Consider the following 24,935-nt stretch of genomic DNA (forward strand, 5'->3'; position numbering starts at 1 on the left):
GCGTGGTTTTCCAGCCTTTGTGGTCTGTGGATGCATTGCCACAGAAACACCAAGGCTAGGTTGATTCCTCACATCTGTTGAGGGCATTGCAGTAGCCATGCTTGGGCCGGCGCTGCTTTCGCCACCGGTAACCAAGGGAGACTGGAGCCTATTTTTCGAACGTGAGCCTCTGCCTAACCCACGAACGCGGACCTTGTTAACCCGGGCGACGTCCGAGCCGGTATCATACTTAGATCTGGTTACTACCATAATGATTATCTCCACAGAATGTGGGTGTGTGGTCACTCTTAGCTTCATTTCTCCCCATAGACCTTACTGGCATGGGTGTCCCTACCAGGAGCTTGTGCTCCAGTCTGCATTGCTCTATGGATCTGTAAAACTACTGGGCTCTCCCACCACGACCAGGTGGTGACCACGGGAGAGTTGTTATTATTATTATTATTATTATTATTATAAAACATGACCATATTTTTTATAATGTTTTAAAATGTATTTTGATGTTAATATTTATTTTATAATAAGTCTATGAAAAAATATGAAAAATAATATTTATAAAATGCTGATAAAACTCATTTGGCTATTTAATCAAAGCATTTTTGAAACATCTGTGACTCCAACAGATGTTTTCATATTTCATTCTCTAGGTTTTATGATGATTATATTAACATTTACTGTAAATGTATGTATTTTAATATGATTTTATGTACTTTTAACACTTTCCTAGTGATATCACGACTTCAATATTTGTGGCGGACAGGTTTAAAGTCGAATAAAATGACTTAACCTTGATTTTTATTTTTCCATATAGTATTTTTGACAAATGACATATAATCGAGAAAAACCTAACCCAAAACGATGTAACGCGAGGTATACCTGTGTAACCAGTTTACAATTATAACAAGCAAAATGCTATGATTTTAATTTATGCATATGTCCATACATTTTTTACAGTTATAACAAAGGTAGTTCATGAATATACCAAACAAACTTTTGGCAGCTATACAAACACATGAACATTCTTAATTGTACAATGGTAAGAAGTGCAATACTAAATTCTTGGAAAAGATAAACTGAAAGGATTACTTAGTTTTATGACCACTGTATAATTAGTTTTGCAACTTGCATTGATTACAGACCTATTTATCACTTAACTTTCTTTTTGGGGACAGTCTCCTCTTTCTCAATTAGCTTCCAGTCCTACTCTGCCAATTTACCTAATCTTCACTACAACTGTAAAATTACAATATACTTTAGTTGGAAATGAACCCTTATATGAAAAAGATATCTATGAAGAAAAAAATGTCTCTGTTTATGATAAAGTAGAAATTATTCATGAATTAGAACGTGGTGCTAAAAACTTCAAAGTATGTAGAGAGTTTTCTTTGTCATCTTCAACAGTATCAACATTATTGAAAAATAAAGTAATCATCAATTTTAAGATTTGCAGAAAAAACACTAACTGAAATTGGGCATAATATTACTTAGTATTATCTTTAATTATGAAAAAATAAATTAAATAATAATTATATTGTAGTTTATATAACTATTAATAAAAATTCCGTGTTATGTAATTACATACACAGGTACCCCTTGTATAATACAGTAGATACGTTCTGAAAAAGTGGCATGTTATGTAAATCCGTGCTATACAAAACAAAAGACTAATATAGACAAAAGATGAAACATAGGAGTATCCAGTCACTTTTTCCAGAATTTGTATTCAAATACAGAATTGTCTGAGTGTTGAGATACTGCTGTGATTTGTTTGTCATTTTTCAAATGATTGCTTACCTACAGTTAAAAAAATTTTAATAGCACTTATCTAAAAATGTTTAAGTAATCTTTACTAAAGACAAAGTTTAATTTATAAAAAAGAAAACACAGTGACAGTCTGAAAGCAACCATGACAACATCTGGTTGATAGGAAAGTTAGGACAAGGAAGAAACAATTTGCTCTATTAGTCTTCTTTACAATAAACCTGACAAAAAACACAAAAATTAAAAATTTCAATATTCTAAAATCCATGGGCAAATTTGAGAGAACACATGTGCTAACATGAATAAAAAAATATCAAATAATGAAGTTTACACTTAAAAATTCTGAACAAAGGATTTCCAAAACAGTGTTAAGAGTGAAGTCAAAAGTCATGTCGTATGGATTATATCCCCAATTTTCAAACCATGTTGGAGCAAAACAGTGTTGTAAAAGTATGATGTTGTACAAGGGATACATGCATATATATTCTTGAATCAACCTATTTAGAATTAAAACTTAAAAGATAAATTTCATTAATCATCATTGGAATAGCTATAAATTTTGCTGCCCACAGGACACATCCTACATGTTTGCACTTAAAACAGCTGCCTATTTTTTCCCTAGTTGCATCACTGCTATTCACAGATATAATGAGTAACAGTTATAACTAGGAAATCTTGCCAGTCCCCTAATGCTTGTTATAACAGTTTGATTATACTGTACTTTTTTTATGATCTAATTTATTATAACTAAACATTTAAATGTCTTAATGATCGATATTTAAACAATTGCATAATTCTGTAATGAAGATAAAAACTTGAATAATTTTCATCCAGAGGTAAATTCTGGATAAAATTATTTGAAAATGATATATCAGAAAAATTCTGAATAAATTCAGAATTTTTAATTGATTAAATTCAATTTTTACAGGAAATATAGTTTTTAAAATAAAATATTTTTCTTCTTCCTTCAAAAAATGTGCTATTTAAATCTGTATCTACAAAATTACTGGTGATTAAAAGACATCCAATAAAAAAATTTTTTTCATCGAAAATGGCAATTCTGTTAAATAGTTTGAAATAAACAAATAAATAATGGGAAATTTCAGGATTTGTTTTTTGTTTACAATAAATTTTCTATACTGCTAAAATAATAATTTTTGAAAATAACTAAAAATACTAATTCCTTTTGAAGTTAAAATTTTTGGAAAAAATGGTTTAATTAAAATTACATTGTTTAAATAAATAAATAGAGAAATCCCATTTGAAATTCTGAAGTTACCCCTGCCCACCTAACAGGATTCATTTCAGTTTTTGATACAATCAGAAGAAAACAAGCAATCATTAAGAAGGGGTACAACAAAATATGATTTCTTGTCCTCTGTGCAGTTGCCACTTCAAACATTTATTGTAAATATGCAGAAAAATGTCAAATAAAGTTTCATTTACTGTACTCTTGTATATCAAGTATTCATTATCCCAAAACACACACACAATAAAAAAATAGGGAAGGTTCCTAAAACATATCATTATGAGTGATGAAACATGGATCTATGCTTTTGACATTTATATTTACATTTACCCAAGGATTAGAAGGCCTCCACCAATAGATATAGCCTTGGAAAAGGAAATATGAAGGGTTATAGCAGAAGTGAGAACAATGAAGAAAAGAATAACAGGAAAGTGTGAAACATTAGACTTCAGAGTGCCACCGAGTGTCAATTGTATAACACCAATGAACACAAATTACAAACACACAGTTGAGTACAGAATAACTGCCTCTGCAACTTGAGGCAGGAGCTCCATAACGGTTAACTTGTTTTGGAACTCAACACACAAAAATGTGAATGAACAAGTCCAATTGGGTGGGGGGAAACAGACAAAGCCCTCCATGGCTTAAGCAATAACAAAAGAAAAACAATCCCATATGTACATTACAGCCAGTACAGGAGAAGAGGGCCCCAACAGCTGTCTTGCCACTGGGCCAGAACAAAATGTGTATGTACAACCCTCTCTAACAAGAGGGGAACCGCAGAATAGTTCGCCTAGCTGTTATACTTTAGAATGTCTGTAGCTCTGATGAAAGTTTCAAGAGCCTGTAGGGTCTTTTGATTCGTGAAAAAGGCTTTCAAACTGACATGGCCAGTGAAAACCAGAGTGGTCATACAGAGTGCTCGCTAAAATTCATCTTTCTTGTTTGTATTTAGTGCACAAAAAGATGATATGCTGCACATGTTGATCCTCAGCTAGGCATTTCCCATTCCCTTTGTTCAGGAAATGCTTCAGATATGTCCTGAAGTTCCCATGCATGATTTGAATGGTAAAAAGACACGTGCCTCCTGTCCTGAATGCTTGGAAAAAACTGGAAGGCAAGTCTGCCTGTTTTTTCTGCTTCCCACCTCTGTTGCCAGATTTCGGTTACAATGTTGTCTAGTTGGGACTTGATCAGGCTCAATGGAAGGGTGTTGAAAGAGATGGGTATGTCAGCCTTAGCCGTCTTTTTTGCGAGTAGGTCAATTCGTTCATTCCCAGTTATCCCAGCATGCCCTTTGACCCAGTTTAAGAGGATTTTTATCCTTTTTCCTCTAAGTTGTGTCAGAAAGTTGATAGTTTCTTGAACTATAGTTAACTTTGTGCGCAGATTCCTGATTAGAGTTAGGGCCATTTTGTTATCGCTGTTGATGTGTATTGTCTTGTTTCTGAACATTGGCTTGTCTGATATATTGCAATACCCTCAAAATAGCCAAACTTTCAGCTTGGTTATTTGATAATTGCATTCCTAGTTTGAAGCAGGCCTGGTAAATTGACCGTCCAGAGGTGTTATTAACAACTAATGTGCACCCAACGCCCTTGGCAGATTTCGACCCATCAGTAAACACATTGTACATTTTGTCATTTACTGCTGGTGCCTCAGTAATTTCCAGGTTTGGTTCAGCAGGGTGAACTATGTTAGTCTTTTGATGTGAGTCCAGGCTGTAGTTCTGGATGTCTTTTATAAGTTCCTCCACAGAAGCACGAACAATGGGAGTTTGAATGCTCTTTGCCCTTTGACCTAAAAGATGGTATTTTCAATATATTTTTAGAACTTTTAGGTCTAGTGGTAGAATGTTTGAAATTACTTGTAATGTGTTCATCAGGCTTGTTCTGTATGCTTTAGCTATCAATATTAAACTCATTCGTTGGATTAAGGTGTTTCTTAATGTTTTGCTTGTTGGCAACTTCTCCCCAGATCTCCACCCCATTAAGTAATAGCCAGTTCAACTGCACATTTATAGATTGTCTGGCTGGTCTTATAATTTATTCCCCATGTGTTCTGGGAGATGCAGTGCAGAGAGTAGGCCATCTTAACTTGCCTTGTTATGGATATGGTGAATGTGTGATTTCCATGTTAAAGTCTCGTCAATCATCAGTCCTAAGTATTTGATCTCTGAGTTATGTTTAATCCTATGCCCAGGCAGTTCAACTGCTGGTTTCTTATTAGGTGGGTGATGCCGTGGGAAAAGTATACTTGCACATTTACCTGGGTTGATTATCAGTTTTTTCTTTTCTGCCCAGAGGTTTACATTTTTTAGAAGTTTGTTCATCTGAATCTGCAAGATTTCTTAGTTTTTGTGTGTCATCAGAATCATTGTATCGTCAACAAATCCTAATATATTGATAGTGATGTCTGCTAAGGAGGTTTCTTGGAGACTGAAAATATTATATTGCGCAAGCACAGAATTGGCCCAGACAACGAGTCTGAGGGCACCCTCGGTCTATATCGCTCATGATAACATTGGAGCAGAGCATTATGCTTGCTTTTCTTTCCATAAGGAAACTCTTATAGAGCCCGTAAATGTTTTTAGAGCAATTTGCTTCTTTTAGTGCTGAGAGGATAGCTGGCCACCACATGTGGTCAAATGCCCCTTGAAAATCAATTGATACTGCCAATGTATGTCTGCCATTTTGTTTTGTGTTCCTTATCAACTCAATCATCTGGTGTAGTACCGTAATCGTACTCGTCTTTACTGAATCTGTGCTGATTGGTATGGAGAAAATTTAATCTTTTCCATTTTAAATTCCAGTCTTTTACATATTAACTTCCGTAAGAGGGTTAGTCAAATATGGCACTATCACGATGTAGTGGAGAATAAATGTGGGAAATTTTTTAAGAATTTTCCCACACATTTTTCTCGTTTCTGTTTCGGAAAAAAAAAATTTTAACAGTTATATCTAGTAAAGAAAAATCTTTCTTTATTGTCACATAATTCCTTTTTTCTGTGATTTATTTTTGCGGTAATTTTTGTCTAGTTTTTGACAATATCCCCAAAATTGTTTTGTGGATGTAGATGATGTTCTCCAGTGCCATGTGATCACACTTGACGGGTATATTCATTCACTGCAGAGTACCGTGTTTCCCCGAAAATAAGACATCCGCAGAAAATAAGACCTAGCACAGATTTTGCTGAATTGCGAAATATAAGACCTCCCCCTGAAAGTAAGACCTAGCGAAGTTTTTTTAGTCGTAACGGTCATCGACAGATGGTTGAAAGTGGCCGTTGGCTTTTTGAAAGTACAGCCACTGATTGGTCAGCAGACAATTACGCCACACGGCATGATTTGCATAAGACTATGGCTTGGGAATCACAGATTTGCATAACGTTACGGCTGGTGATGGCTAATTGGTCGGCCGGGAATCACGCCACATGACATTTGCATAGTGCTACGGTTCAGTAAGCACTAATTGGTCATCGAGTTCGATGTTGACGCTATAAAAAGGCGACAGTTCGACACACCGGATATACGTCACTCTCGTCTGTTTGACTTGGGCATTTTTTTGTTCAATAATAAATGTGAATTTTTCTTCCTGGAAAAAATAAGACATTCCCTGAAAGTAAGACCTAGCGCCTTTTTCAGAGCAAAAATTAATATAAGACACTGTCTTATTTTCGGGGAAACACGGTAGTTAAGGATTTTCCAAAGATTGGTAGTAGGGTTATAGAGCGAAAGTCCTTTGCTGTTACACTAGTTCTTGCTTGGGCTTTAGGTATAAGCTTGATTTCAGCCCATTTCCAGGCTTTGGGAAAATACTGGAGTTGAAGACATTTGTTGTAAATTATTAACATAGTGGTTGGAATCGCATTGAAAGTATGTTTGGCCATGTTCCCTGTAATTTTGTCTGGGCCTGCAGCTTTCCTCCAGTTTATTTCCTGAAATAATTTGGCAATTTTACTGGAACTAAAGTCCCTGTCTGTGTTAGTGTTCAAGGTGGGAACCTTGAACACTAACACAGGAGGGCACTCCTTCCTAATCTTCACATGACAGCGGCTGTCAATGTCCTCGTGGTCCTGTGGAAAGAGTTCTGAGAGAAGGTATTTGTAAGTCTCTGCTATAGTTTCTGTGAAGTTGCCATCAGCCTTTTTCACAGAGCATGGTATGTGCATGTGCTTGTATTTATTGTATACTAATTTGAAAGGTTTTCCCCATGGGTCTCGGCTGCATGCATTGGCACAGTACTCCTTCCATAAGGCAGACCAAATGTCATTGATGAGTCTTTTGTACTCCCTTTGTACATTGACATACTCCTGACAAAGGGGCTCTCTGCAAGCAGGATCTATCATTTTGCAGAAGTCCTTTTCATTTTTCTGACTTTTCTTTGCATATCCTGGAGGTCCATAGTCCACCAAGAACTTTGTTGATTTGGTCCTTTGTGGTGGTTTCCCCATTGTATGCCTGTTGTACTATCACCGAAAGTTCCTCTATTAGTGTCTAGCTCTTCCTTTGTTTGTAGGTTGATAAAAGGGACTGGCTTCTGTAATTCCTGGACTAATAACTCAAAAAGATCCAAGTTTGTGTGTTGTTTTCTAATGACATTGCCTGGCAGAAGGCTGTGTGATATTGTGGTTCTTACATAGTGATGGTTACTACCCATAATCTTGTCCTCATTAAAACAAGAATAAATGTCACCACAGAGAGAACTGTTGGCCAGGCAGATATCAATCCAGCTCTCTCCTGTAGGAGCAAAGAATGTGGGGAGTCTGCTTGTGTTAAGAGAATATGGCTGTAACTCCTCCATAAAGTCCCTGACAACCTGTCCCCTTGAGTCTTCATTTGGAGCAAACCAAATTGGGGATTTTGCATTAAAATCCCCTGCTATGAAAATATTGCCATGCAATGTCAAAATTAATGTCAAAAGATCATGTCAAAATCAGTCGAAACTCAAGGTCGTGTTGATTGTCATAGTGTTGTGCATCACAGATTCCTTCTGACTGGTCAAACTGTCAACAAAGATTATTATTACATCATTTATGTGAAGCAATTCGTAGAAACCAACCTGATTTGTAAAGGTTCAATACAGTTGCACAGTTGCCTACAATATGGGCACATCTAAATTTTCTGCAAGCTGTAACTTTGACAAGTTTTGTTTCCAATCCTAGGTTGCTTTGTAAAAAAAATATATTCATCTCATTGACCTCTAACTCTCTACATTTATAGCATGTCAAACATTAATACTCTATATACATAGGCTTACATGTATATATGTATTAATTCTTGAATAATTTCTAAAAATCCAGGATGAAATATAATTTTTAAAATTTGAAGACTAAATATAATGAATACAAATAAATAAGAATTTGATGTCTTCACACATCCTTTAAACCACAGAAACGAATTAACATGAACAGAGTTAGCCTTCCTTTTAAGTCGGACTTACAAATACTCATCTTGAAAAATTTCTAAAAACATTTTTATGAGAATCTGGTGCCAGAAAGACTTGTAATCAGTTTACGTATTTTGTAAGCAGGGAAGAGCCTCAAGCAAAAGGTTGACTCTGCTCATGTTAATTGCATTCCAGTGGTTTTTAAGGATGTGTGAAGACATCAAATTTTTATTTGCATTTAGCCTTCAATTTTAAAAAAGAAAACAAAATACATTAATGTTTAATGTGCCAAGGCAATGATTTGATGGTCTTATGAATTTATTTTTATGTAACTGAATATTCCCCAACTTTTAAAATACCCCCTGCTAATTGTGCTAGAAGAGGAATATCCCCCCTGTATATTAAAGTACATGTATATCACAGTATTGTATACTAAGTCACCAAATATTGAAATAATTTTTCAACAGTGTGTTAAAAGTCATGTTCATAAAACATCAAACATTTTACAAAAAATTATCAAATTTAATTATTCATATTCAGAGAGTAATTGTTCCATAAAACTTACAAATGATACGCTTGAATATCTCCAAGCAATTTGAAACAAAAATTGAGTATTAATGTCATTATCTGTTGTTATAAAAAGAGAAACAATTTTTGTTTCCATAATAATGAATTTTGTTTTTTAAATTCCTTTTCATGTTCTTTGAAAATTTTTAAATTTATTGCCTTTACATTTTATGTTTTATGAAATTTAATTATTCCTTTGAATGTGAATAATTAAACTTAAAAATATTTAACAAATTGTTGAGTTTTTATAAACTGTTTTTAAAACATTCTGTTACCAATAGTTTTCAAAAATACATTTCTATCAAATATTTGTCTTTAACTCTATTATACTAGTATTAATCTTACCATGTCCTGTTATATAATTCTTTGATGTGGTACGTAGTGGCGGTGGAGGTGGCGGATTATTATTTACAACAGCTGGATTCAAATTAGAAAGTGTTGCAACTGAACGTTTAGGTATAGGTGGTGGCACAGAAGAAATTAAACATGGAGACATCTTAGCAGGTGGTGGCACAGAAGAAATTACAGATGGAGAAGTCTTAGCAGGTGGTGGAGGTGGTGGAGGTCGATAATTTGGAGCTTTAATTTGAGACTGTTGTCTTGATCCTACAGAAGTTGATCTTTTCACAGATGATATATTTATAGCATTATTTGTAGATAAACTTGATTTTACTAATTCATTTAAATTATCTGGTGAACTATGATTACGAACAGGCAATTTTGGAGAAGCAACACCAAGATGTATTTTGTCTATTTTACTTACTTGCTGATGCATAGTAGCTAAAACAAAATACAAATTTTGATTTTAATTCATGATAAAATAAAAATAATTAAACTTTAAACTTGCTTTTAAGAAATAATACAAATTTTAGAGAAACAGAACAATCCTCCATACTGTAATATCATATCATTAATATATTTATGAAAATACAGGGCAAGTCAGAAGCCCCTTGCATCCTTTTGATTGCAAAATACTGAAGATATACTGTAGAGCCTTGAAAACTCGGCCTAATGTGGACCGAAGGGCGGCCAAGTTTGTGAAAATGCCAGGTTATCGGGAATGGGGTTAAAAAAAATAAGTATGAGTGTTTCCTCAGAAAATACTGTACTCTACTTGTATGTATTGTTTACTTGAGAATACAACAGAGAATAAACTGCCCAAATACCCTTAAATAAAGGAAAAGTATGTCCTTTATGAAGGCATAGAGCCTTTACTACATGAAAATGAAAATTAATGAATACACTGTGTATAGTAATTTACCCGATAAGACAGACCTCAGAATAATACTTTATGAGAGCTTTTATACTTTTATAAAGCTGTCTATAATGAAAATTAATTAACTAAGGATTTTTTTTTTCACTGCCAGGGTGTGGCCGAGTTATCCGGAGTGCCGTGTTATCAAGTGCCGAGTTTTCGAGGTTCTACTGTATAAACTGTATTAATATAATTACATAGAATGTCGTGCATGGAGAACTGAATGAAATATTTTGTTGACCTTGAAAATGATTTAAGGTTAACTTTTTGATGAGCAAAGGTAATGTAAAAGGTCCAATAACAAAGATAAAGAACCCCATTTAATTAGTCAAACCATTTTCTGGATTCTTAATCAGCATTACATAAATGGTATTAATCCTTCTTAAAAAATGATCTTTAAATTCATTTGAAGTAAAAGTAATTTTGTTTTAAGTGACCTTGAAAATGATTTTTGATAACAACAAAGGTTCCATCCTAGTCTCCATGTGCAACTTCCTATGTATCTACATTAATAAAATTAATACATCTTCAGTACTCTGGAATCAAAAGGGTGCAAAGGACTTTTGACTCACCCTATATAGCAAGTTTAGACTATTTATCATACTACACAAATGCTTAAATGACTATATAATGCTTAATGAGTAAGGAAGAACTTCAACCAAACCAACAGCCAGATTCATATTGGGCTATATTAAAGTTAATTAATTAATATATTAAATAATTTGGAAAAAGCTTATGTTAAAATGAATAATTTGAAATAACAGAGTTTAATTTAAAATATTATGGAAAAAAGATCAGCCCAAAAAAATCAATTCAGCTGTTCAATTGGTTACTAAAGTGTATTGGACTGAATATAAAGTAAGATCATCCCTATATGTAAAAATATCAAAACTAAACATTACTAAATAAAATACTACTGTGATCAAAAAGTATCAGGAATGGTTCATTTAAACTGTGTGCGTGCAATCATTTTTTCAGTGTTTGATATGACTTTCATTGACATCTAGCATCAATCTGTATGTCATCTGTTTTTGTCAAATAAATTCTTGTTTTGTGTTTAAAGAATTTTTGTGCCATTAATTTTTCAAAATGTCAAGTGTAATTGAGCAAAGAACATGCATTACATTTTATTTTTGCAACAGAATTACTGCTACAAAAACATTTCCAATAATGACAGTCTATCAATCAAAAACAAGTGTTTGAACAGTACAAACTTTTCAAGGAAGACAGAGAAGGCACTGAAAATGAACCATGCTCTGGTAGACCATCCACTTCAAATGATGAACATCACCACTCAAATCAGAGATTTGGTGCTTGATGGTTGTTTAACAATGACATTATTGGACATGTTCTAGTATCATTTGGATCTTGTTGAGTTGACTTTTAAATTTGGGTTTCCAGCACATCATTTCTAGAGTTTTCCCAAAAATGTTAAATTTTTCAAAAAAAAAAATAACATGTTCAGGTGGTAAGGAAATACTTTCTTGAAACAAATCATTCCTAAAACATATCATTGTGGGTGATGAAACATTGATCTATGCTTTTGACAATAAAACTGTTCAATAATTGAGTAAATGGCATTTGAAAGGTGTAGCTTGACTGAAAAGATCATGTCAAAATCAGTCAAAACTCAAGGTCATGTTGATTGTCATAGTGTTGTGCATCACAGATTCCTTCTGATTGGGCAAACTGTCAACAAAGATTATTATTACATCATTTGTGTAAAGCAATTTGTAGAAATAAACCTGATTTGTGACAAGAAAAATCATGGATTTTGCATCACAATAATGCACTTGTCCACATTTGCTCAATATGGTATAGTGTGACTTTTTGCTGTTTTCGCAATAAAGATTTCCACTTTGGGTCACTATTTTGAGATGATTGATGCCATAAAAATAAATTTGCTAAGAATCCTGAAAGGATTTCACAAAAGCAACTTTAAAGCATGTTTGAGAGTTGAGAAAAAATTGGCATAGGTGCATTGCAATGGGAAGGGATTACTTTGAGGTGGATGAAATAAATTTTGATGAATAAATTGAAATCTTGCATTTTATTGAATCATTACTAATACCTTTAAATCACAGGGGTATAAAAAACATAAGTAAATTAAATGCGATATTAAACAATCCAAATAAGAAACAAGATACAAACACCTTAGTAATTACATGTAATATGTTAATTTCTCTGAGTTAATAACATTACAATATTATATCTATATACACATTAAAAACTAACAAAATGTATAGGAAAAGACATTGAATCTAAAAACAGAAAAATGCATATTACATTTTAGAAGAGATGTACAAAAATATAATAAAGATTAATAAAAGTCCTTAAAATTAATTTTCAACTTTGTCTTCACTTTGCTTTATTGGAAGTTTGTCTAATTTTGAATTAGCATGGTCAGAAATTCAAGATTTGAAAATAATTTTATAAGCTTGAAGCATTTTTATCTATTGTCATGTTAATGCTACCTATTATAAGATGCAAACACTACAAGATTGGTAGCACGAAGTGAAATCACAGAAAACAATGAAATATATTACAAGTTTTTAACAATTGCATTATTACATATCCAGAAATAGAAATTTAAAATGTGATTTTGTTATATATCCCATAACATGGTGCAGTAGATGTGATTCATTTAACCACAATAGAAACATAGGTATATAAATTTAATTTTTCAAAGTGATGTGCAATGTCAAGAGACAAAAAATAAAATCACCTGTAGAAATGTAACTTTCAAACTGTCATCCCCATCTACTTTTATGAAATCATCTTTTGTCACATGATAAATGACTGGGCATTTATCATTGGCATAGGTGCATTGAATTAGATGATGATAAAGATCAAAACTATGAAGGTGTTGATAATTCTTTTCATAAGTTTTGTATATCTATGAAAAAAATCCCACAAGGTTGCTGTTGAGAACAAATCAGTAGTATCAGAACAAATAGTTTTAGTATCAGTTTATTATTTTGATATATTTCAAACTTTATTATGTTTAAATTATATATCAAAAGATCTTATTTTAAGCAGAATGTAATTTTGTTAAATTGTTTTAAAATATAATTTTAGACTAAAATGATATAAACAAATATAAAAAATAGTACATATTTTTGTATGAAAACAGTTTACGTTCAGTTTGAAATTTTAATCAACAAATAATAAAAAGTGCTTACCAAATTTCAATGACGGATTTTCCAAAACTTTAGGTGGTGGTAATGGTTTAATATTGCTTGTAGATTTACTTGTAGTTTTGTTGATTTCAGAAATTTCGGATGTAGAAGTTACATTAAAACTTGGTTTTAAACTTGCTGGTGGTGGTGTAGGTTTTGTTACTTTTACAGGATAATTTATCGTGTTACATTTATTTGTTTGATATGAACCATTTACATTTAATTTACCAGCTTGAAATTTATTAGAAGACAATGAAGAAGCATTTTTTGATAAATTAGGAATTGGATGTAACATCTTGTCTTGTTTCATTTCTGTATTTTCTGCACTTGATTTATCTACAAAATAATAAACAATTGAAAAATGTGAACAATTACATTACAATTCTAAATAATCAAAATTGTAAGAATATGAAATTATTAATATTTAAATATTTTAAATGAATTAAGAATTTAATTATTGGAATCTAGAACAAATCATTTATTTTATTGGATTATTTTTTCATACCAAAGAAAAACAAGACTAGGTCATTGACTAAAAAAACAAGCAATTAAAGTAACATAAAATAATGAAACCTTCAGAATACTATACAGTGGTACCTCGGTATATGTCTGCTTTAGAATATGTCCAATTCAGAATACGTCCTGTTTGGACGAAACAAATTTTGCTCAGTATAAGACTTAATTCAATTATATGTGCCATCTATGGAACAAGTAGCACTATCAGTGTACTAGGCCAGACTACACATTCGCAGTGCCATAGTTTATAACTTTGTTAAATTTCTTATGATTTTAATTTGTAAGTAAAATTTTATTATTTTTATTAATCATGAATTGCAAAAAGGCAATATGAAAAGCAACAGAAAACTAAAAAAATGACTAGAATCACAATGGAACTGAAAAAACAAACTGTTGAGAAATATGAAGGTGGCATGCGTGTTCAAGATTTTAACTGTTGCATACCGTATTCCGAGAACGACGATATCGACAATCATGAAAAATAAAAACATTATTAAATCTGTTAACGCTGTGAAAGGGGTTAAATCAATTTTTAAACAGAGATCGAAGACATTAGATCATGTTAAGAAATTGCTATTGCTTTGGATAACTGAAAAACAGTGTGCTAGAGACAGTATATCAGAAGCAATTATTTGTGAGAAAGCTAAAAAGATACATGCTGATCTCATGAAAAATCAAGCAGACAAGCTAGCCAAAAAAGCGAGGTGTTTAAAGCCAGCCATTTTTTCTCGTGAGAACGGATTAATCATTTTTACATTACTTCTTATGGGAAAGGTTGGTTTGGTATACATCCTATTCGGTATAAGTCTAAACATCAGGAATGAATTAAGGTCATATACCGAGGTTCCACTGTAGTTAACAAGTGACAATGTCTTTGAAGTCTTAAAAAAAATTGGGGAAAAAAACAAATATACAGCAGTGTTAAAATAAAAATATCTTTTATAAGCATCTGTTGGTTATCAAATGAATAACAGTCGCTTCAGCTTCATCTTTTATAAATTTAAAAGATTGATCCATTTTAGCTTATATATCAATACAAAATTAAAATTTATTTTAATTTTGTATTATATATAAGCTAAAATGGATCAATATGGACCCAAAACATTTCTTAATAAACATCTAAGTTATCTGTTAGCCAAAATCAAACTTTTTGCAGCAATTTAGTCTGTATTTATTTCAATAATAAAATATAAAATTTGACAATTCATTAAGGTGTTTTTTAACAGAAAAAGATTCAATAAAATCTGATCCTATCACTAAATCAGCTTTTTATTATAGATTTGCATTGAGCTGGGGTTTCCAACTGTGTTCTGCAGAACTATAGGATTCCACTAATAAAAATTTGGGGTTCCACAATTAAAACTATTGAGTCTAGTAATGTATGAATGTGCCAATGCAGATTTGGGAGGTGTAATTGTTCTAGTCTCGGATCAAGTCCTCATATCATTATATGAAAAGAGTATACGCATGCTAGAGTTATTTATAGCTTTATAAATAGTGGGGACCAATTTATCAGTAACAAAACAAATCAAAGTTGCAATATAATGTTTGACAAGGTAATGGAAACCATAAAAACAGTAAAACAAACTAAAGCTAGAAAATCATTCAATAAAACAAATCTTAAAAAGAATCTAACATATAAATAAAAATACAATCATTAACGCTGTATGTCAGGGGTCAGCAACCTTTTTTGGCTGCGGGTCAAAATCAACCAAAATATATGTATTAAGAAGACACTTAAAGTCAGTGGTAATTTCATTTTAAAACAGTCTCACCAGTATTACCACATGTCTGTTAAATTAAGGAATTATGCATCAGCATTGCCAAACTTATTGATTTATTCTTGTTTCTTGTTATTATGTTATAAGTTTTATATTTTAAAAATAAAAATGCATGTTCATTATTAGAACTTTGTAATCACACAAAAATGTTATTATTTATATTCAGTTTCGTAATTCCTTTACATATATTCAGTTTATTTTTTTAATGTATTCTTCAAGTGTTCATTTCATATTTATGTTTTATAATTTATTTTATATACTGTATTATATTTTATCTTCGGAACTCAAGTAGGTCACTTGAAATTATGAAATGGATCACTCGGTGACCCGCGGGTCATAGGTTGCTGAGGCCTACAGTATATATATATATTAAAGCAAAATGTTCCATCACTGCTGCAAACAAATAACAAATTTAAAAATAAATTTGATTTACAATTTGAAATGAAATTTTCAAATCATAAATCAAATTTAAAACAACATTTAAATGGTTTCTTAAAACATTGTTATAATTTTCAATTGATTTAATTTTAATTTTAGTTTTGGTGTAAAGTGACTACCTAGTATGCTTTAATTGATATCTGCAGCATGAATCTATTGAATTTAATAATGGGAGCATCATGTCAGATGCCAAATGACACAGTACTTTGATACCAATGACATGACATGACACTCATGCAATGTCACCAAGCATTAATTAATACTCCATCACGTAAAATGTGTTGAAGCACAATGGTACATCTTATGAGCAGGCATATCAGTGAAAGGTGATTAGTGATTTGCACTACAATCATTTTGTGATATTTTAAATATGTTTCACATAAAAATATAGTAAGAATCATATAAATTTATAGTGCTTTTAATATTGTTCCATAATAAAAATAAGTTGGGAACCTCTGGCATAGAGCATATAATGATAAAACTAAGTTTCATCAATTGAAGTATTTATTTTTATTCACAAATACATACAGTAGCATTAAATATGAATGCCCTCGAACAGAGATTCCTGATAAAAATTACAAATAATAATAACATATAACAATGTAAACATAAGAGGATAAAAAATAGACCTAATACTATAAAAAAAATACAGTCAAACATATCTAATAATAGAACCTGTATATAACAAAAACTTGTCATTAACAGAAAACTTCTTTGGTTCCTTGAATTTTTTGCGTAAAGAAATGTAAATTAGCCTGTATATAGCAGAACTTAGCCAATGTGGAAACAGGAAACAATCAAACCATATAACAAAAAAATTATCCTTATCCAATTTAACACAAATTTAACAAGTTTACAAGCCTAGCATGTATAAATCATAAAGTCAAAAAGTAAAGTACATATACCCAATAAAAAATAGCAAAATATGACAGCTGCATTACAGTAATTTTATTGGGATTTAAGAGAAAGTTTTTTGGTATATTTATTAACAGCTATTTTTACTTAACATAAATGTGATGTAATTATAAGTTGTGAAATTCAACACATTATTCCTGATGAGAAATTGTATTCTTTGTTTTGAAGCTTATGTTAAACTTTTTTACATCACATTTTGTCAAAATATCTGCAGATAAAATATCTTATACTTTTCAAGTTTTGTAAAGGTTATCAAGCTATACAAACAGTAAAAAATTCTCATACTATGTATGGGGAAGATGATTCTAAACTTTGAATGTGTCAAATGTGGTTTTGAAAATTTTGAACTAAAGGATACAAAACATACAAGACCCGAAAAGCTGTTGAAGAGAAATTGCAAAAAGAAATTTTTTAAGACTGATGAATAACAAGTTGTGAATTTGAAACAAATCTTCGTGCATCACAGACACATATTGTTGAAATATTGCATCCACTTGAAATGGTTGTAAAACATGCTGATGATTGTTTCTGCACACGGTTTGCTTTTTTTTTCACTTATGAAAAAAAAATGAACTGAATTGAGTATTTTGACCCATGAAGTTAGGCAGCTGTAAGGTTTTATTTTATTTTTAAATTGATTACTCATTTTTATCTTAGAGAACTTTTTTATGGATGAATGAAAAAAATTAAAGTTAAAATAAAAATATTTGTTATTAACCAAAAAATTTGTTCTAGCAGGTGGTGATTGTTCAATCAAGTTTGAGGTACCAGTGTATTTGTACAGTACAACTCGTACTTATGGAGTGTACTACTGTTTTGAATAAGATAAAGGCAATAAAAAAAACTACTGAACAAAATTCAATTATAACAATTAATTATAACGTTAGGCAACCGTCTTTCTTCTTCGTCTCAAAAACAACTAGTGCCCTCTGCTTTTTTTCTCTCTTGCTCTTGGCAGGATTTTCTCTTAAAAACTTCTTACATCTTGGCTATGACTGCTTTTAGACAAAACTATAGCTTTTGTTTAAAATTCTTGTCTTTTCTTCTAGAGACATTAGTAACAGTTTTTAGTTTGTAGTTTCATTTGCACACAGTCCTTCCCAATCAGTTCTTAGATGATAAGGACTAATCTGACTGATGTATACAATCCTGTTGTCATCATCTTGAATTCCCTCAATGAGATAAGTGACAGGGTTAACTATCCTCTTTAATATATATGGGCCTTTCCATTTGCTCTGAAATTTATGTCTGTTTAAACGATGGTATTACACTAAGTTGTGTTCCTTAATCTTAGATTTGTGCTTATTTTTATCAAAAGATTTTTTATTTTGATCATGAGCTTAAGCAAGATTTTCAACTGCTTGTACTCGATTAATAAACAGCTCAGTCAATCTATTCTCAGCTTCTTTCAGAGTTTGTCCCTCTCCTAATCTTTGTATTTATGGTGTTCTTTTCTCAAAACCAAAAAGTAAGTAGAAAGGACTTTGTTGAGTTGACTTGTGTTTCATCGTGTTATAAGCAAACACTGCTGTTGATACATGTCTTTTCCAAGCTGTGATATCATCACCAGCATATTTCCTAAAGATGTCTTCTAGAGTACAGTTTGTTCTCTCCATAAGTCCATTCGCTTGGAAGTGGAAAGCTCAAGTTCAGATATGATGAATGCCATGGTTCTCCAGAAAGTTCTCAAAATTTTTGGACAAAAAAAGACATTCCTTGATCGGAAATAATCATCTTTGGAAACCTATACACATCGAATACATTCTCTTGTAAAACTCTCAAGGTGGTCTCCGTGCTTAAACTACTCACATGGATAGCTATTAAATATTGGGTAAAATAATCTATGCACATTAAAATCCATCTTTTTGAATTTCTCGATCTTGATGGGAGTATCCCAATATGATCAAGACCTAACATTTCAAAGGGTACATACTTTGTTTGTAAGAAAGCTTTGCTTTTCAATGGATAATCATTATTCATTTGATACACTTGACAACTGTTAATGTAACTTTTAACCTCTTTTACTATATGTTCCCACCAATAGTGATCTAGGATTCTCAACAAGGTTCTTTTTGCGTTAAAGTGGCCAGCTAAACATTGTCATGATTGGCTTTCAGGACCTCAGGTTTATTTTTCTGATACAAGTTGTAAACAATTTCTATCTTGAACATCATAGTGATATAATATATCATTCCGTAACACAAATTGATTCTTTGTAGAAGTGCTCTTATGTTGCTCTTCTAGTGAAAGATTTCGGTCTTTCAATATTCTAATTATGCTGTTTAATTTTGGGTTGTCGCTTTGACGACATTCAATTTCACTAGAGATTCTCCTCTCCCTGCTTAGCATTTGTAAGTTCAATTCTTGGATTGGATTTCTAGATAAAATGTCAGGTAGTATGTTGATAGCTCCTTTCTTATGCTTAATGTCATATTCATATTACTGTAACTTTAAAGCTATGCGAGTAAGTTTGCATCCATGTTTTCTTTTAGTCTTCAAACAACTGATTGCCCAATTATCAGTGTATAAGGTAAATTTCTTTCCAACTAAGTAATAAAACAGCAACTGCACGCCAGGTTGTATATAGCAAAATATGATCTAATTGGACCTATAACCGGTGCATACAGAGTTTAATCTTCCAAAACGAACGTTTTCTTAACCCCTTCTGGGTTCTTCTTCAGGTAAATCAGCTAAATCGAACACGAATAAGAAAAATTTGAACAAATCCAAACACTGTTGAGTTTGAATTGTTCGGTTTGTTTGTGTATTCTGTCACATGACATGTTTGGAAGTGCTCGAACTTGACGACCAATGTCCAAACACAAGAGAAAGTTATGTCAAAATACATAACATACATGAGAGTGAGATAAATAATTAACAACGATCTCATATGTTCCCCAGTAATTTTTTCTTTATGCTTTACCACGTAATAAATAGTATAATGCTATCTCTCCATATGTAGTATGTAGTATTCATGTTCAATCCAGCTGATTTACCTGAAGAACCCAGAAGGGGTTAAGAAAACGTTTGTTTTGGAAGATTAAACTCTGTACACACCAGTTATAGGTTCAAGTAGGTCATATTTTGCTACAACCAAGTAATGTTGAAATCTTTCACAGATGGTCCAGTGTACTGCAATCCCTTCAAGTTCAGTTGAATGAAGAATGCATTAGTATCACTGGTACTTCGACTAGCATATTCTACAACAACTTTCTTTCTATTCTGTACTTGCATAAGAACTGCTGCAATATCTACTTGAGAGACATCAGTGTGTACCTCGTATAAAGCATCAGGGTGAAAGTGGTGAAGTATAGGTGCTTCCCTCATACACGGGATCAATTTATTAAAGCTATCTTGAGTTTCTTGGTTCCATTCATAACTGTTTACTTTCATCATTCATTTTAATGGTGCTGAAATCAAGGCATAGTTTGGAATAAACCTCCTGTAGTATGACATAAGTCCCAGGAAAGATTGTAACTGCTTCTTGGTCATAGGAGTTTTTATGTGACTAACAGCCTCTGTTATTTTTTTTTGGATTTGGTCATTTGCCATCTCCATCCACATGGTATCCCAAACAAGAAATCTCTCTTAATCCCCATTGGCATTTCTGTGGTGATATCCTTAAATGAGCTTTTGCTAGTATTGTTAGTACTGTTTTGACTAAATTCTTGTGGTGTTCATAATCTGATGAAAACAAAATGTCGTGATCTACGTAAATTCCTTCTTGTCCTTGAAACAATTCTGACATCGCCCTCTGAAAAGTACAGGGGCATTACATAATCCAAATAGCATTTTGTTAAACTCATACAATCTGTCTACCATAATGAACACTTTCCTTATGTATATCTTCTTCTGCCATCAGAATTTGCAAGTAACCACTCTTAAGGTCAAGAGACAAAAAATATTTGGTGTTATGTAACTTATCCAGAGTATCATCTATTCTTGGTAATGTGAATCATCTATTTGTCTTGCTATTCAGACCCCAATAATCAATACAAAGTTGTATTTTTGTCATAACAGGGTGAGATTGTTTGGTTAATATATCTGGAGATGCATACTGTGAATTTGACTTTCATATAATGTTTGATGAAAGCATTTCCTTTATTTTTGCATTAATAAATTCTCGATCACTCCAAGAATAATGGTATGGTATTTTCCTCACCAGTGTTTTGTCTGTCAGTTCTATGTGATGATGAACTCTGTTATATTCTCCTGTTTATTTTGCAATATATGGTCATATTGTCTAATTAGCAATTCAATTTCCTTCCTTTGTTCTTCATTTAAAATTGATTCCTGGCTCTCTGTAGTTTGAACTCCTCTGGATTTGCTAGTTCATCAAATTCCTCAGGTTAGGGATGATAGTTCCATTGATCTTCAAACAGTCTTACTCTTTGTTGTATGTATTGCTACAGCACTAGGAAGTGTAAGAATGCCAATTGGGGGGAGACTTTTTTCCTTACTGTCAAGATGGTCTAAGGTCTTTGCGCATGTGGGTGGCGGTTTTTAAAGACAGCAAAGACAAGTGTTTTACAAAGGTAAACCGTTTATTCCGGACGATAATGCTTACATAAAGTCTCTCATTGGCAAGGTCCTGTGTTGTTGGAAATTTTCGACATTCGTGCTGGTTTTGCATCATTCGGCGGCGATCTGGTCCTGCATCGTAGGGGCTCCTGGACAGCGTTGAGCAAAAGTGTTCGAAGACTCGAAAGTCGATGCACAAGTATGAAAGGATACGTGAAAAAACAGAGATACACGAACACAACAGAAGTTTTAATGGAAGTCTTAGTGGAAGTCTTGTTGTCCTTGGAATTGTCCTTGGTGCTTTTATAAGTTTTTCGGGATCGGCTTTTTGCTAATTGGATAGACCTTACATCACCGTTTTCTAATTCGTCTTCCAGGTGTAAATGGAGCTTCGTAAGGTTCACGAAAAAGGTCGGCTGGAGATGGTTTATCCGACACCATCATTCTCGACTCTGATCACGTTTAATTGTTGACTATGACACCTATGCTTTTTGATATTTTTTTTCTAGTTTCGTTTTGCTTTCTACACTGCATCTTAACTTTAATATTTTAAATTTTCTTCTTTTATATCTAAAATTTTGTTTTTCCCGTTATTCTTTATGAGCGCTGACGTCAAAGTCCGGTATTGCTGATTCGATACTTATATACTTTGCTTTCTTGACGATTTAACTTAAACTTTTTTTTTCTTATATCTTTCCCTTTTGTGGGGGCTATTTCCAGGGCCTCACAGAAGTAACAAACATGATTCTTGTGTTGCTTCTTCAATGGGAGGTTGTGTGGAATCACATTACCATCTCTTGTGACTATTTCACATTTATCTTTCCTCAACATCATTTTCATTCCTGCTTGGCCGATCCAATCTACTCCTAAAGTCAAAGGAACTGGGTTGTTCCCGAACACTGCTGTTTTCACTGTGGTGACATGGCCTTTCAAACAAATAGATAGATCAACAAATCCAATTGGTTTCACCTTTGTCATGCCAATACCAGTGAACTCAGTGGTGTCGTCATCTAACATCCTTTTACCATCAGGTAACTGATCCCAATGAATTATTGTATGACATGAACCTGCATCAACAAGGGCTCTTATCTTTCCTATCATTGAGACGTCAACATTAACATATGGGCTATGAACTTTAGAAGTGTTAGCATTGATGTTTAAAGCATTGCTCTGTTGTTTTTGTTTCTTGCTGTCTTTAATCTCTTTTGAGCTTCCTCTTTCAGCATTGTATTCATTGGCCTGTGCAATATTTTCATTTGGACATGTCTTGGCTAGATGTCCTAACTGTTGACATTTGTAACATTGGGTCATTTATAAAGGCATCTGAGCATTCCACTTGGGGTATCTTCTTATCGACTTCTCATCTATATGTTTAATAGCATCAACTGCAATAGCCAGATCCTTTACTTTTGTATTTGTATTATTTGGGAACCTATTTGGAAAATTGAGTCTTCATATGCATCCTGGCCTCAGTCTCTTGCTCATTTATCTTGCATGCTATAACCTGTAGTTCTCCAATACTGTACACATCATGAGTAGCAATAGTAACTGTTTGTTGTTTATTTTTTTACTCCATACAGTAAATAATCAATTTCACCAGCTTCAGTAACATTTACAGGACAGTTGGTACACAACAAACACAGCTTAGCATAGAAATAATTTGCGAGACTCTCATCTTGTCTTTGTTCTCTTTCTTTCACTCTGTCACACCACATTCTCAACATCAGTCTTTTTTTTTACCAAATTCGCTTTTTAAGCTTGTCTTCCATTCAGTCCAAAAGCTGGTAACCAATTGCTTTATGCCAGTTTTTTGCTGATCCTCTCAGTTTGCTGATGTCTAGTGGAAAAACATAGATCTCAGTTAGTCTCTGTTGAATTCAAGTCAATTCAATATAATTCAACCATTCATTAGCGCACTCTGTAGTAGTACCACTAAATTCTGGAAGAGAACTTGTCAAATTAGGTACAGTTTGGACTTCAATAACTGACTCCTTAGTTTCACACTGCCTGTTGCTGGTTAATAATATTACTTCTTCCATTAGCATTTGCATCATACTCATAGGACTTACAAGGAGACCCTACAGCTTTGGGTAAATGGATTTTGATGATCTTTGGTGTAGAGGTAGTACACCATGTGAGTGTACTACCTGTAAAATACTAAAGTGCAACACTCAAATATAATCGAGAAAAACGAACTTAAAGTTTTATTTAGCACTTTATATATAAGGTATGCATACTTCCGCCTGAGCGTGTTGTGGCATGAGTGGTAATGCTCCTGACTTGTACACTTGCATGCTTAGGTTTGATTCTCTTGTTATGTGTACTTTTTTTTTTCCTTTTTTTTTATTCATAAATACTTATAATATATTTATTTATTTATTATTATTTATTGATTTTTTTGTATTTTTTTTATTATTTATTTATTTTAATTTAATATACTACTACTGTTTTGAATAAGGTAAAAGCAATGATAAAAAACTACTGAACAAANTTGTATATGTGGGATCCACAAAAAGATAATTGGAGATGAGGATCAAAGAAACAATTAATTACAACAATTAGACAACCATCCTTCTTCTTTGTCTCAAAAACAACTAGTGCCCTCTGCTTTTTTTTTTTTTTGTAAAAATCAGGATTTATTTAATTAATTAGTGTGGAAAATATATTTAGTTTTTAAAAGTTATTTACAAAAAGGGAAGATACAATATCACTTTTTACTTGAAAAGGAAATCAACTTCCTTTCCCACAAGACCTTATCTACAAATTTGACATCCATCTGGCAGTCACCCCCTCTTCACATCCCCACACATTCATCTGCAAACTTAAATGCTGACTAATCACAATCTTTGATTGATGATGATAAAAAGGGTGATATTCCCACCACTCAAGGCAGTTTACAGAAGAACAGATTTGCCACAGAAAAAAAAAAACAGCCATCTACAAGAATTTGGGGAAGTGCCATAAGAATCTCTCGTCCATAGATTTAACTTGTGCGCCATAAGTTCCCATCTAGAACTTCATACTTCTCCCGAACTTCCACTGCAGTCATCCTGCCTTATCAATGATTCGTCACCGATCAGAAGATATAGTTCATGATCTACAGTTGAGGTAGTATGTCTTAATACTTGTAAACTCTCTCTCTCTCTCTCTCTCATGCGAATAAGATAGGGATTAATAATCTCTCCATAGCTGTATTTTGTGTGTTATTTCTTATTAAATAATGTTTTGTTACTTTATTGTGGCCTCATTCTTGAGCTCAACTCTATGCCGAAGTCTTATCACTTACCTACAGTCTCTCCCTCTTGTAGTAGTATATTAATTTACTCATTTGTGTGCCTAATGCTCTATTTAGGCTGATGTCAGGAAAA

At 32.7% G+C, this 24,935-nt stretch overlaps 1 protein-coding gene across 2 annotated transcripts in view; it reads right to left on the reverse strand.

Annotated features, from left to right (window-relative positions):
- The window catches only part of LOC111614971 (WAS/WASL-interacting protein family member 3-like), a 59,104-nt gene that overhangs the window by 12,998 nt on the left and 21,171 nt on the right, over nt 1-24,935 (reverse strand). The window contains exons 4-6 of one of the 2 annotated variants that reach the window (XR_002755016.1): nt 13,400-13,732; nt 9,308-9,742; nt 1,137-1,230 (exon numbers count right to left, since the gene is read on the reverse strand). Coding sequence is in view for 1 of the 2 variants with exons in the window: in XM_023356343.1 (XP_023212111.1) it covers nt 9,308-9,742; nt 13,400-13,732 (768 nt within the window). In the remaining variant the exon portion in view is untranslated. The remainder of the gene's footprint in view (nt 1-1,136; nt 1,231-9,307; nt 9,743-13,399; nt 13,733-24,935) is intronic. The other variant, XM_023356343.1, reaches the window with a different exon arrangement.

Source organism: Centruroides sculpturatus, unplaced genomic scaffold (genome assembly GCF_000671375.1).
Source record: "Centruroides sculpturatus isolate CEXI.00-Female unplaced genomic scaffold, Cexi_2.0 scaffold2104, whole genome shotgun sequence".
Classification (NCBI taxonomy): Eukaryota; Metazoa; Arthropoda; class Arachnida; order Scorpiones; family Buthidae; genus Centruroides; species Centruroides sculpturatus.